Source organism: Puma concolor, chromosome E1, assembly GCF_028749965.1.
Source record: "Puma concolor isolate L17-30 chromosome E1, mPumCon1.1.hap2, whole genome shotgun sequence".
Classification (NCBI taxonomy): Eukaryota; Metazoa; Chordata; class Mammalia; order Carnivora; family Felidae; genus Puma; species Puma concolor.
In genome coordinates, this window is record NC_141680.1 from 48,116,003 (window position 1) to 48,131,081 (window position 15,079).

At 37.5% G+C, this 15,079-nt stretch overlaps 2 protein-coding genes across 7 annotated transcripts in view; one reads left to right on the forward strand and one right to left on the reverse strand.

Moving 5' to 3' along the window:
* The window catches only part of LOC147574467 (uncharacterized), a 46,152-nt gene extending 45,297 nt beyond the window's left edge, over positions 1 to 855 (reverse strand). The window contains exon 1 of the mRNA XM_086685484.1: positions 768 to 855. Within this exon, the coding sequence (XP_086541610.1) occupies positions 768 to 855 (88 nt within the window). The remainder of the gene's footprint in view (positions 1 to 767) is intronic.
* TANC2 (tetratricopeptide repeat, ankyrin repeat and coiled-coil containing 2) overlaps positions 1 to 15,079 on the forward strand; it is a 377,119-nt gene that overhangs the window by 17,135 nt on the left and 344,905 nt on the right. The gene's annotated exons all lie outside the window — the stretch shown is intronic.

Sequence of the window (15,079 nt, forward strand, 5' to 3'; positions counted from 1 at the left end):
TGGTATGTAGGCATGATTGATTAAATCATTGGCCACTGATTAAATTCAGTCTCCAGCCACCTCCACTCACTGGATGGCAGGCCTCTAATTATATAGTTGGTCTTTTTGGTATAGCCAGCCCCCATCCTGAGTCATTTTGTTAGCACAAACTATTTAGGGGCCCGCTATGACTCATCTCATTAACAAAAGCTATCAGGTTCCATCATGAATAACAAAGACACTCCTATCACTCAGAAAAAATTCCTAGGATTTAAAGACTACCTACCCCCCAGTAACTGGGAACAAAGGCTAGCCAAATTTCTTTATTACATAGGATTCCTTCCCTCTTCTTACTTTTTGGTTTTATTTTGTTTATACTCCCCTTCTCTCTCACAGTACTATTTCTGATCTCAATTCTTGGTCATTTCAACCATGTAGATAGTTTTTCAACATTCAGATCTTTCAGTTCTTTGGATTTCAGTTTTTGAATCTCTTTCTGTGATCTTGTCTTCCACCTCCTCTAAATCATTATGACTACCAAACTTATTCCCTAGCAATAATAATTGCAACCTCTCCATAATTTCAGTTGTATGTGTCCCACTCTCTGGCCACTACTTGCTATCTTTCTAATCTTTTCCCCTTTAGTACCCTGACTCCCATAATTCTTTAACCCCACTCGGACCTCTTATCCAGTGATTCAGCCACCATTTCATTGACTCTTTCTCTTGATAACTTCTTTCCCTTCCTTACTCAAGTCACTTATAATCATAGTTCTCCCTTGCACATACCTTTGACATCGTTTCTTCTCTCTTGATTCATTGTTCTTGCTGTGCCAAAACCACATTCCTGGTTAAATCCACTTACGACCTCTTCCATGCCTGCACCCATGAAGCTGAAATGTGGTTGGTGTAAAACATACAACCTTGCTCATTGGTTTTATTTTAAATTCATGGCCATAAACCTCAAGTGGAACCATAATGCTTCCAGATAATCATGCTGTATATCCTTAGTCTAGTAGGTGGGAGAATGAATGGATGATGAATTTATACATTTTCCCTCTTTTTTCCCCTCTCATCTCACTTGTAATACTTTCATTCTTTTTCTCAGCTAATGACTTTTCTTCCTACTTGATTGAAAAAGTTGAAGAGAACTTCTGTAGAATTCCACAGTCATATCTACTCCTTTATCAGCATTTACATTCGCATATTCTGACAGTTACCATAGTACTATGTCTACTTCTGTCTGAAGGCAGTTCCTTCATTCGTCCACTAGATCATATCCACGCTTGCCTACTCAAGAACATTCCTTCAGTTATTTTCTCCTCTTTTAGTTTTTTTTCTCTGATTATTCCCGTCAGCATTCAAACATGTTACTTCTCTCATGTTAAAAAAAAAAAAAAAGTCTTCTTGATCTTACTTTCTCCTCCAACTACCACCTAATTTCGCTGTTCTGTCTTGTAGCAAACCCTTAAAGAGTTGCATATAATGCTGTTTCATTTTTCTCCTCCCATTGTACTATATGCTGACTAACTTGGATGTAAATTTAAAATACACACATACATACATACATACATACATACACACAACATACTTTGGTGTTTTTTTCTCTAAGAACAGGGATATTCTCATACACCTCATATAATTATCAGAATCAGAAAATATTTAATATATATGTATATAAATATTCAGTATTTATTGTTGGTATAATATATTATCCACAGTCTGTGTTTAGATTTTATTTCTTTCCCTAATAAGTCCTTACAGCATTTTGCACACTGCCCCACGCCAAGTCTGGGATTCATTGTAGTATTCCTTCCAGCATTGCATTATTGGATTTAGTATTTAATCTGGAGCAATTCTTTAGCCTCTCTTGTTTCTTGTCATTGACACTTTGGAATATTACAGCCAGTTATTTTGCAGACTATACCTTGACTTGGTTTGTCTGTTTCCTTAGGTTTTATATTTTGGGGGCAGGGTACTATATAAATGATGTGTGTTATTGGTGCATCCTATCAGGAGGCATATAATTCTGATTGGGTCTGTTATTGATCATGTTAACTTTGATCATTTGGTTCAAGTGTTGTCCACCAGTTTTTTTCTACTATACAGTCATTATTTTATTTTTGTAGTATATGAATAATTCATTGGAAGATATTTTGAAATTGCGGTTGATCCTTAAATGATGCAGGAGTTGGGGACGCTGACCCCTTCATGCAGTAGAAAATCTGGGTATAACTTGGCTCCCCAAAAACTTAACTAATAGCCTGTGTGACCAGAAGCCTTACTAATAACATGAACAGTCAGTTGACTCATATTTTGTATATTGTATTATTATATACTGTATTCTTATAATAAAGTTAGCTACAGAAAAGACTATGTCATTAAGAAAATCATAAGGAAATGAACATGTCATGGGAATAACAGGTACATCATAGGGAATATAGTCAGTGGTATTGTCATAATGTTATATGGTGACAGTAGCTACTCTTACAGCCAGCATAGCACAGTGTATAGAGAAGCTAAATCTCTATGTTGTACACAATGTTGAAATGAATGTAACATTGTTTATCACCTGTCCTCAAATAAAAATTTTTTTCTGTTTTTAAAAGTTTATTTGAGAGAGAGAGCGAGCGAGAGAGAGTGAGCGAGTGTGTGAGAACTGGAGGGGCAGAGAGGGGGAGAGAGAGGAAATCCCACGCAGGCTCTGCACTGACAGCACTGAGCCCTATGCAGGGCTTGAACTCACGAACCATGAGAACCAAGAGTTGGACATTTAACTGAGCCACCCAGGTGCTCCTCAAATAAAAAAATTTTTTAAAGATTAAAAATAATTTTAAAAAAGGAAAATCATTAAGAAAGAGAAAATACATATGTAGTACTATACTGCATTGAAAAAAATCCATATGTAAGTGGACCTATGTAGTTCAAATCTATGTGGTTCAAGCATCAACTGTATGTAATCAAGTTGCTCATCAACTTTTACCTACTTGTTTTAGTATCATTACTAATTCTCACTGGAATTAACTATTATTACTAGGATGGCTGCAGAATAATGATTCTCTAACTCAGCCATTTTTTCTGCATTTATTAGTTGATATTTAAATTGGAAAAAATCAAGTGTTTTTTTCTTCTTAAGTAGGGAAAAAACCAGGTATGTGCTACTTTGTGTTTCTCTTGTGTGTCTACTTTAACTATTTACACAAAATATTTTATTTCTGACACTTCTAGTCACCAAATGTGTGGGGGTTTCTCCTTACAAAAATAAACAATCTCTGACACCAGCTGAGTGTCCTACAATTTAATTCAATTCTCACACCATGCTGCCCAAACATAGTGTCGGATCTCACAGGTAAGGGCTCTGTTTCACAAGAGTCTCTCCCTTACCCCAACTTAAGATGCCAGTGTCAGGCTCAGGTTATCACCTGTGTTTGTGACCAACTGGCTGTAAATTAGAGGTTCCCATGATCTCCCTCCTCGGGTTCACATAATTTGCTAGAGTGGTGCATAGAACTCAGGGAGACACACTTACCAGTTTATTAAAGGTCATGATAAAGAGTACAGACAGCTAGATGAAGAGGTACATAGGGTGAGGTATGGGAAGGTCCCAAGTGCAGGAGCTTTTGACCTGGTGGAGTTTAGGTGTCATGCTCCTTGTGTGGATGTGTTCACCAGTCTGGAAGTTCCTTGGACCCCACACTATTGGTACTTTATGGAGGCTTCCTCATGTAGTCATAATCAATTACTAACTTTGTTTCTAGACCCCCCCCCCCCCCCCCACCTTCTTTGGAGGGTGTGGAGTAAGGATGAAAATTCCAAGCTTCCAAGCCTGGTTTGTCTTTCTGGTGACCAGCCCCCACTTAGAGCCATCCAGGAGCCCACCTAGAGTCACCTCATTAGAACAGAAGATGTACCCCTAGTACTGTCATCATTTAGGAATTTATAAGGGTTTTAGGAGCCCTGTGTCAGGGATCAGTCAAAGACAAATATTAGAACAAGAGTTGCTCCCAGTGTGTGAATCACTTAGGACATTACAACGGTTTTAGGAGCTCTGGGGACAGAGACCAATATATGTATTTTCTATTATTTCACAATATTCTGCTATGGAAGAGCCAGCCAAGCCTTCATCTTCCATTCTTTAATTAACAATACGAACTCATGGGTTCCTACTTTTTTTAGTGGGTTATGACCTATTTCTGTCATTTATTTGGTGCTCAAATTGTTCCTGGTTTACCCAGTGGGAGCAGCTTCAGGCTGGTTTCTTGTTACATGCACTGATCATTATTTTGAACACTTCTTTACTTTTTGGAGCACCAAGATATTCCAGCCTCAAATTTTGCTTTCCTATCCCAGCAGTAGAATCAGACATTTCTCCATGGAGCCTTGGATTCCTTATTTTCTTCCTTTTATTTGAGGTATGATTTACAAAGAATTAGATGCAAAGATGTTAATGTTATAATGAATTTTAGCAGTTATATATATCTATGTAACTATTACCCCAAACAAGATATAGAACATTTTTATCATCTAAGAAAGTTTACTCCTGTCTCTTTATATCCAGTCCTCTCCCTTCCCCTAATTAAGAAGATCCTTTTTTTTGTTGTTGTTTTTTTAAACTTCTGCTGCCATAGATTAGTTTTGTCTATTCTTCCACTTCATATACAGGGAATCATACATTAAGTGTTTTTTGGTCTGGCTTCTGTATCAGTCTGAATCTAGTCAGAAGAGAGAAACTACATAGTAATTTCAATAGTGAGTATTTAATATGAAGAGTTATTAACTATAACAGGGAAATGGATAACGAGGAATTGGCTAGTAAGAAGTAAAGACAAATTAGGAATAGCAGATATACGGAGAAGCCACTACTCCTAGACTTAGTGAGATGGAGTGTCCAGGGAAGAGTGCTCCCTCCAGCACCGAGCTGACATCCAGCCTTTGTTGGAAAGGGCACGGCCATGACTCACTTGAATGGCAGAGAAATTGCTGTGATGTCACACTGAAAGAACTTTGTGGAAATCTGACTTCCAGAATTGCTGGAAATCTGTGCCTTGCAAAGGAAAACTATACAAGGGGAGGTGTCTCACCAAAGGTACTCTACTATAAAACCACCATAGGGAGAGTGTTTGGTGAAAGTGTTGGTTGCTGGGTACTCATGGCTGCCATGCAGCCCAGGGACAGGACATTAGAGAAGCTGCACATGCTGTAGTGACTTGATGCTGGAGAAGCTTTGCTACAGGAACTAGGTGCTGGAGAAATCATGCATACTGTAGTAGTCTGCTGAGCAAGCACAGTGGAACACAGAAACAAAACTCTTCCTGCAGAGTCTGTCCAGTGACTTCTTATAAAGCTTAATATTGTGTGAGCTGTCAAAGGAAAAAATATTTTTTTTTTTCAACGTTTATTTATTTTTGGGACAGAGAGAGACAGAGCATGAACGGGGGAGGGGCAGAGAGAGAGGGAGACACAGAATCGGAAACAGGCTCCAGGCTCTGAGCCATCAGCCCAGAGCCTGACGCGGGGCTCGAACTCACGGACCGCGAGATGGTGACCTGGCTGAAGTCGGACGCTTAACCGACTGCGCCACCCAGGCGCCCCAAAGGAAAAAATATTTAAAGATCTCAGGTTCACTTTCACAGAACAGGCAAAAAAAGGATGAATTTGGAGCTGAGAATCAAAAAGTTATTAGTGCAGGTCACATTTTCTTTGCAATGTCTTACTTTTTATTGTATGCTAGCCATTTTGTATAAAAGAATAGTAGAGACCTAGGTAAATAATATTCACCTCCATAGAGGGGCATGCTGCTGCTTGTGTCTAGCAACTAACTAGAGTAGGATGCTTGGTCAATCTGATTTATCTTTGACCTGTAACTGGGCTTTATTGTTGCCTAGTTAATTTCATTTCACCATTGGCTTCAAATATATTGAAGGTGGTGTCAGGATTCTCTTGTCTGGAGAGCTTAGTATCTGAATATTGGCAAGTTTTCAGAGATCTCTCAGAAACTGAGTCCCCAGCTTTCTGAAATGCAGAAGATTTCTCTCTGTTTTATTGCCTGATTGTCAAATGTTTTTGGCTTATCCTTCCTGTGTTTATTCTTTTAAAAAATTTGCATATAGGGGCGCCTGGGTGGCGCAGTCGGTTAAGCGTCCGACTTCAGCCAGGTCATGATCTCGCGGTCCGTGAGTTTGAGCCCCGCGTCGGGCTCTGGGCTGATGGCTCAGAGCCTGGAGCCTGTTTCCGATTCTGTGTCTCCCTCTCTCTCTGCCCCTCCCCCGTTCATGCTCTGTCTCTCTCTGTCCCAAAAAAAAAAAAAAAAAAAAAAAAAAAAATTTGCATATACATGCATATTTTTATTTCCTCTTTCTTACAAAAAACATAGCATAGTATACTACTCTTTTGCATTTTGCTGTTTTTTACTTAACAATATACCTTGAAAATAATTTTATGTTACAGAGATGTTATTTCCTTTTTTTTTTTTTTTACAATTGTATATAGTACTTCATTGTGTATATGGGCCATGATTTATTTATTTGATCTCGTATATTTGGATATTTACCTAGTTTCCAGTATGTTGCAATAAAAAAATACTGTGATAAATAATCTTTTGTGTAAGTATTTTTATATTGTTGGAGTATATCCCTTTTTGAACTCCTAAACAGATACTTACCCTTTCTACTCCAGTGAAACTGCTCTTATCAAGGACCTCAGTGACCTCTGTGTTCCTAAATACAATAGTCATATCTAGAAGAAGATTTCATGTGATCTCAGTCTGTATTCACTCCCTTGATGATCTCACTCAGTCTTATGTCTCTGTTTACTGTCTGTATGCTGGTAACTCCCAGGTGTATGTATCCAATCCAGATTTATTTCCCAAATTCCAAAGTCATATATCTAGCTGCTTACTTGACATTTTTACTTGGACATCAAATAGACATTTCAAGCACATTTTCCCCCAAATTAAACTACTCACTATCCTTTCCCTCTTCCCCCTAACTATTCTACCTGCAGTTTTTTTTCCATCTTGTTGTAGAAACTCCATCCTTGTACTTGTTTGGAATGTTGGAATCATCCTTGATTTCTTGTTCACTCCCCATATTCAATCTGTCAGGAGATCTATTGGCTACCTTCAAAACCTACCTAGAATCTGACTGCTACTGACCGTTTCTACCCAGGTCTGAGCTACTGATTTCACTTACCTAAATTGCTGTAGCCACCTTATTGGTTTGCTTCTATAGTTTCTCTTCAAAATAGCAGCTGGAGTGATCTTTTAAAAATTTGCCAGATCATGTTTTTTACTCTTCTTAATATCTGTCCTGTGAATTTTCATCTCACTAAGAATAAAAGGTAAAGTTCTTACAGTAAGGCCCTACACATTGTGGCTCCATTCAATTCTCTGAACTCACCTACTTTTCTAACCCTTGTCTCTTGCCCCTGATCCACTGGGTTTTAGCTACAGAGGCCTTCTTGCTGTTCCTTGAATAACCTGAGCGTGCTTCTGGCTTATGACCTTTGCTTTTACTATTCTGCCAAAATTTTCTTTCCCCAGGCATCTGCATAGTTTATTTCATCATCACTTTCAGGTTTGTGTTTATCCAGTTTACAATTATTACAAGCCTCCAATCTTGATTTCTCTCAGCCCCCAATATTCCCGTCTCCTTTCCCTGCCTTTTTTTGCCCCCTCACAGGGTTTATCTGACATACTATCTTTACTTATTTATTTACATAAATACTTATATAGACTCTAAGCTTGCTAAAAGCAAGGATTGCTGACTGGTTCCTTGCTGTATCTGTGTAGAATAGCATTTGCCACATAATAAATAACCAGTAATTACTTGTTGAATGAGTTGAATGAGTTAGTCATATCTGGAACTCAGATCTCTTTAAATCTTAAGGCTTAAATATTTTTCTCAGTTTAGAGCATTGGTTCTCAAACTTCAGCATGCCTCATAATCAGAAAGGAAAACTGAAATTTCATTTACTGTAAAAGTATATTCAGAGAAATTGTTTTAAATGTTATGAATGCATGTCAAGATTATAAAAAAATTGGTAGGAAAAGTAGGATTTTAATAGATCTTGTAAGACTCACAAGGAGAAGGAAAGGCTAATATTAAGGAGGAAGACTGGGATTTTGTAGAGAAAGAGATTTAAAAGTGATAATAGGGGTACCTGAGTGTCTTAGTTAAGTGTCTGATTTCGGCTCAGGTCATGATCTCACAGTTCGTGGGTTCAGGCCCTGCATTGGGCTCTGTATTGACAGCTTGGAGCCTGGAGCCTGTTTCAGATTCTGCGTCTCCCTAGCTCTCTGCCTCCACCACCCCCCTCCAAATGAATAAACATTTTAAAAAGTGATAATAAATAAGTTAGCTTATCTGGTAGATAGGGATCTGACTGGGTGTGGGTGAGTGGGGTTTTAAGTTGTAAATATAAGTTGTCCTTAAAACTTCACCTCTCTTTTTTATCTCTAGTTTAATCTTCTGATTCTGTCTTGCTCTGTCTTCACCTTTTCTTTGCCCCTTTCCCTGATTATTGTATTACTTATCTATTCTGACTATTTTGTTTCATATCACATTCTATACTACATTCTGATCCAGAATTTTATGTTGGTAGTATTATTTTTCAGGTATCGTTTGGTAACTTATTTCATTATTTTAAGGTAAGAGTTCTGGCTGTTATTTTAAAAAGTGACTAAACTTTTTCTTAATCTTTAGTTGTCATTAACTGTCCATTTGAAATTTCACTTTATCTGAAATAGAATTCTTAGTTTTAGTTGTGAGCCCCTCCCCTTATTTGGACTTTTATTAATCCATTTAATTTTTAAACTGTCTCAAATTCATATACTTCATTCAATAGCATTTGGGCATGCACATTGTGGTGTGGGTATGCTGTAAGTATTAGGTGAATGAACTTATATAATAAAACTTTCAAGTGTGATTTTTTCTTCTTTGTACCTCACCAAGGACACCTTTCTTGATTAAAACTATTCATTCTTTGATTCTCTGCTGATAGAATTTTTGATACCTCAGTTTTTAATAACTAGGTTGTGTGTGTGTGCGCACGTGTGTTAGTTGACATCCCACTGTTTCATTGCTTTACTGATGAATAATTTAACACTACTGATGAATAATTGAACACATTCTGTTAAATGAGAAGTTTTGTGAGATAATTGCCTTTACTGGTCTTCTGGGTATTAGATTCTTTTCCTAGGTGCTTTTACATTCTATATTAGGGTTGTGTTCAGCTGCATGTAGCAGAAACTCAAGTACAGTGGCTTAAAAATTGAACTTCTTCCAGAAACAAAGAAACCTGGATATAGGCTCAACTGACTGAGCCACCCAGGTGCCCCGATTTTGTGTAAATAGTATTTAAGATATTTTTTAGAATGTGATGCTCTTTTAGAAACGTTTATTGGTTTATTTATTTATTTATTTTTAATGTTTATTTATTTTTGAGAGAGAGAGAGAGAGACAGTGCATGAGTGGGGGAGGGGCAGAGAGAGAGTGGGAGACACAGAATCCGAAGCAAGCTTGAACCCCAAGAAACATTATTGGTTTAAAAAAATTTTTTTAACGTCTATTTATTATTAGGAGACAGAGACAGACAGAGCATGAGTGATGGAAAGGCAGAGAGGGGGAGACACAGAATCTGAAGCAGGCTCCAGGCTCTGAGCTGTCAGCACAGAGCCCGACACGGGGCTCGAACTCACAGACCGTGAGATCATGACCTGAGCTGAAGTTGGACGCTTAACCGACTGAGCTACCCAGGCGACCCACGTTTATTTATTTATTTATTTATTTTTTTAAATACAGCGAATACAAGAGGTTTCCTGCTGCTTGATCTTTTGGATATATAAAAATGATGAGATTCTTGTATCAGAATCAAGATAAACTGTGAATGGCGTATGTAGTTTTATTGAGATCTGCTCAGATAGAGAATTATCGCAGCATCTTACAAGGACTGTAGTTGGCTTTTCAAATTAAACTAAATATAATAATGTTTAATAACCTGGGAATTGTCATAAGGCAGATCATTTCAGGTTTCTTTTCTGAATTCATTAGTGTTCTGTGATTTATAATCACCACCTGCCTAAATATTAATATTCTTAGTGTGTCTGACCGAAAAAAATCTAATATCTCAAATAATAAAGTGTCACCAATTTGATATTTTGATAAATGCTTTTATTAAAAATAAACTTGTTCTCATACTGGCAAAAGGTTCCCCATTTTGCTTTATATCTTTTTAATTTCTTATTTGCAAATTCTGGTACTTCATATACTTGTTTGGACCACATTATTCTTCTTTGTAGCCTTACTGATAACTACTCATTAAAGTGTATTTGTTTAGCTTACAAACATGTCGAAGATATGTATAGGTAGAGATATTAAAACAAGTAGAAATTATTATTTACACTGAGAGAAGAACCTAAGTTCTCTTCTCTTCCTCTGCCTTCTCCCACTGCCAGGGTTCAAATCCCATTGATCATAGTTTGGTTGGGGAGGTGGTGGTTTGCATTAAGGAATAATGGGAATTTCCTCATCTCTCCCGATGAGGGACTTCGAATGCCAGAATAATTAAACTAAACTTACCACTCTTTCAGAAAATATTTATTGAATGTTAACTTGGGCGATAATGAGCAACTTGCTAGAGATACAAAGATGAATTTAGGGAAAAACATTACCTCATAGTACATGATTTGAAGCACAGGTTTTGGAGTCTGACAGACCTGAGTTCACATTCTGACTTGTTTATTTGCCAGCTGTATGATTTGTGACAAGTTATTTGACCCCTTGAAGCCTCAGTTTTTTTGTCTGTAAAAGACTCATGTCAGTAATTTCGGGTGAAGTGAATGAATGCACCGAAAGTGCTTAGCACAGTTTTTGGCATGTGGTAAGCTTCTCAAAAACTGTTATCTACTACTGTGGTGATGTATAGTGAGGAGTAAACATACAATCCAGTGGAGAGAAAGTGGGTTTTTTTTTTAGGGGAGGCTGGGGGCAGGAGACTAAAACATATTAATAAGAGAAGTCACCTGTCACATAATTAAAAAGTATGTTAGATTGATATCCTCCACCCTTGTTACAGTGAATTAAGTAAGTCTCCACTGAACACAGTCTTTTTGACTCACCTGTAATTTTTTTTTTTTTACTTAGTGTAATAATTTTTCTTGCAAGATATGGGACATATATATGAGAAATCAGATTACCTCATTCTCAGGATGTCTTAGACTGGACCTACTTTCTTGCTTTAAATCTTTTTTTATAGGTTTTCTTTGGCACTTAAGCTTTGCTCATACTATAATGAGGTTTTCTCTGGTTACATGTTGAGAATAGCAATGGTGTTCATGTGTAAGAATGATTTTTGAAGTTAAATGCAGTTGGTGTATAGTGAGATCGTGTATTAAGGTATATAATTGTTTTGGGTTATAGCCCCAAATACAGGAATTTAAAGGAAAATAGATAAGGAAAAAAAATTTAAATGATATACAATTAGGGCTACATAATTAGGAAAAAATAGTAAAATGATTCTCACTGAGTATGATTTAGGTATCCCAGATTTACAAATCCAGCACTCAGGCACAGCTCTGACATTTCTTTAAGAGACCAAATCACCACCAACTGTAGTTGTTCAGCATGCCCGGGATCTGAACGTAGAGACAGAAGGAAGCAAGGGTAATATTCTACTTTCCTTCAAGATGGAGAAAAGAAGCCATGGTTTACGTGTAGACTTTCCCTTGAACTTTATTTCAGGGAAGCTAGGAGAAATTATTTTACTTCTGCAAAAGTCTACTTCCAGGAAAGTAGCATTTTAAAAAAGAAGTAGGCAGCCAGTGTAAGAGACATGTTATAAATCAAGAACTAAGGAGTTTAGGAAATTGATGATCAGAAGATACGGGAAAAATGGATGATGGTTTGTGTCTCCAATGAATACTGATTTTCAGTTCACACTTTAATGTTTAACAATTGCGTAGTAGGTGCCAGACTGTGCTGAAGTGCTTTAGTTGCCTTAATTTTCACAACATATGAATGGAAAGTCACTTTCATTTATTTTTATTTTTATTTTTTAATTTTTTTTAACATTTATTCATTTTTGAGAGTGAGAGCGTGAGTGGGGGAGGGGCAGAGAGAGTGGGAGACACAGAATCAAAAGCAGGCTCCAGGCTCTGAGCTGTCAGCACAGAGCCTGACGTGGGGCTCGAACCCACAAACCATTAGATCGTGACCTGAGCTGAAGTGGAATGTGTTTTTTTTTTAATCTTTTTTTTTTTTTTAACGTTTATTTATTTTTGAGACAGAGAGAGACAGAGCATGAACAGGGGAGGGACAGAGAGAGAGGGAGACACAGAATCTGAAACAGGCTCCAGGCTCTGAGCGGTCAGCACAGAACCTGCCGTGGGGCTCGAACTCATGGGCCGTGAGATCATGACCTGAGCCGAAGTCGGACACTTAACCGACCGAGCCACCCAGGCGCCCCTGAAGTGGAATGTTTAACTGATGAGCCACCCAGGCGCCCCAAGTCACTTTCATATTATTAGCCTCAATTTGCAGATGAGGAAATGGAGTCTTTGAAAGGCTAATTAGTTTGCTCACACTCAGAAAACTAGTTAAGTGGCTGTGGGGAATGTCCCCAAGCCCCAATCCTTGCCATTATACTAATACAATTAACTGTTTTGTTTGGTGTTAAGAAAGAATCAAATATGAGAGTGTTGATTAAAGACAGATATTGGGGGGCGCCTGGGTAGCTCAGTCGGTTAAGCGACCGACTTCAACTTCAGGTCATGATCTTGCAGTTTGTGAGTTCGAGCCCCACGTCAGGCTCTGCGCTGACAGCTCAGAGCCTGGAGCCCGTTTTGGATTCTGTGTCTTCCTCTCTCTCTGCCCCTCCCCCGCTTACACTCTGTCTCTCTTTCCTTCAAAGATAAATAAACATTAAAAAAAAAAAAGACATATTGGGAAACTTGATTTCTTTTTTTTTTTTTTTAAACATTTATTTATTTTTGAGACAGAGAGAGACAGAGCATGAACGGGGGGAGGGCCAGAGAGAGAGGGAGACACAGAATCTGAAGCAGGCTCCAGGCTCTGAGCTGTCAGCACAGAGCCCGACGCGGGGCTCGAACTCACGGACCGTGAGATCGTGACCTGAGCGAAGTCGGACGCTCAACCGACTGAGCCACCCAGGCACCCCGGGAAACTTGATTTCTAAAGCTGGTTCTGATTTGGTGAAAATTCTGGGGATAGTTAAATAATCTGCCTCACATCCATTACTGAGCCATCTTCTTGTCAAGCCTGGTTTCTCTTCTGATATCTTCTGTTTCCTATGTCTGTCAGGTTTAGAAATTGGAGGTTGGTCCTGGCATTATCTTTAAATGTCCAAAGTAGATAGCGGGGAGTAGCATAGAAGCCAAGTAAAGATTTAAGTAACATTTTTGAAAATTTGAGGATGGTTCATGTTTGGAGGATTAATGGATTTGACTTTGGTCCATATATCATGATGGAATCATAAAAAATTGCTTTGCAAGACAGGTATCTTGATAAGAGTAGTTGATTTCTTACTATAATCATTATAGTTATCAAAGTGTTCTTGTAGTTAAACTTATTTTGATCTTCTTAATGACAGTGTAGCTATTCTGCTAACTGCCCATAAAGTGTGAGTTTATTGACAGTGTTCATTTGGTTTTAGATTATTGCAGTGTCTAAGATTATCCAGTCATTGCTTTCTAAGAATGCTCGTTAGAAAACAGCAAAGTATTTTCCATTGTCAACACTTTAAGGATTGAGATTTGAGTCTTTTGGTGGACATAAGTACTAATATACTCACTTCTGTTATATCACTTATTTTGAAAATGTGAATTATTTTAATGTGATTGATATATCAGGGAATGATTTGACCTTAATGGGAATTTCTCATGCTTAAGCACAATTTCCTCTGTGAGAAATACATGGTAAATGTAAAAAACTGTACCCCACTGAAACAGGTTGCATGGGAATATACAAAATGCACACATCTCAAACATGTACCGGCTATCTCAGTTTACCTTGTAGGTTGTGAGTTACACCCATCCACATTAGGTATTACAACTTTATATATGGCATCTGATAACACTTTTTCCACCCTCCTTCACATCTACTTCCAAGTTAAAACCCTTCTGACACTTCCACGAACAAATCTCAGGTCTTTTTCAAGGTAAAGTGCCATATTTATTGTAGTATTTCTTTCTTAGCCATTTAATTTGTGTAAAATTGTGCTACTGTGGTTTTAGGTTCTTACTGCTGGTGGTTTTTTGTTTTTTTTGTTTGTTTTTTGTTTTTTTATTCATTACTGACATAGTTTTGAGTGTTGTGTTCTCAACCCCATTTTTTCCATAAGCTTTCTGGTTTTTATCATGTGATTTTGCACAAAATTTTACAATGGGTTTTTCTATTCTGCAAGTCTACTATTTTTATGGCTTAGGTTTTTAATATTTTATTTCTATATTTTTAATACATCTAGAATTTATTTTTGTATGTAGGCAACAGTAGGAATCCATCAACTCCATCTGCCATTTCTTTCTTTAATGACAACCTCTGCCTCTTGACCCAACATTTACTAAATCTTCGTCTTCCCTTGCTCCCCCTTCAGTTTGACATTTTACCTTTTCCTATACTTAACTTTGGACTCTATCTGAGCCCATATCAGTAAAAGTTTTACTTTATATTAGTTAAAGCTGTATCTCTGAATACCTACTGGGGATTAAAAGAAATTGATGTATTTGTATAGATGGATTCCAGTTCTTAGTTTTAAGTTCTATTAGTGTTTTGACATTAAGAATGTTTATCTTTATTTGATACTTGGTGTCTTGCATAAACTGCCCTAAACACTCTCCGTAGGTCTAAATAACCAGGCTTATAAAGATAATGATTTTTGTGATTATTTTTAAAATAGGGAATATGATGAGAGGATGCCGTTTATACTTTTTTTCTTTAAGTAATTTTTTTTTCTTTTTTCAACGTTTTTTTGTTTTTTGTTTTTTTTTATTTATTTTTGGGACAGAGAGAGACAGAGCATGAACGGGGGAGGGGCAGAGAGAGAGGGAGACACAGAATCGGAAACAGGCTCCAGGCTCTGAGCCATCA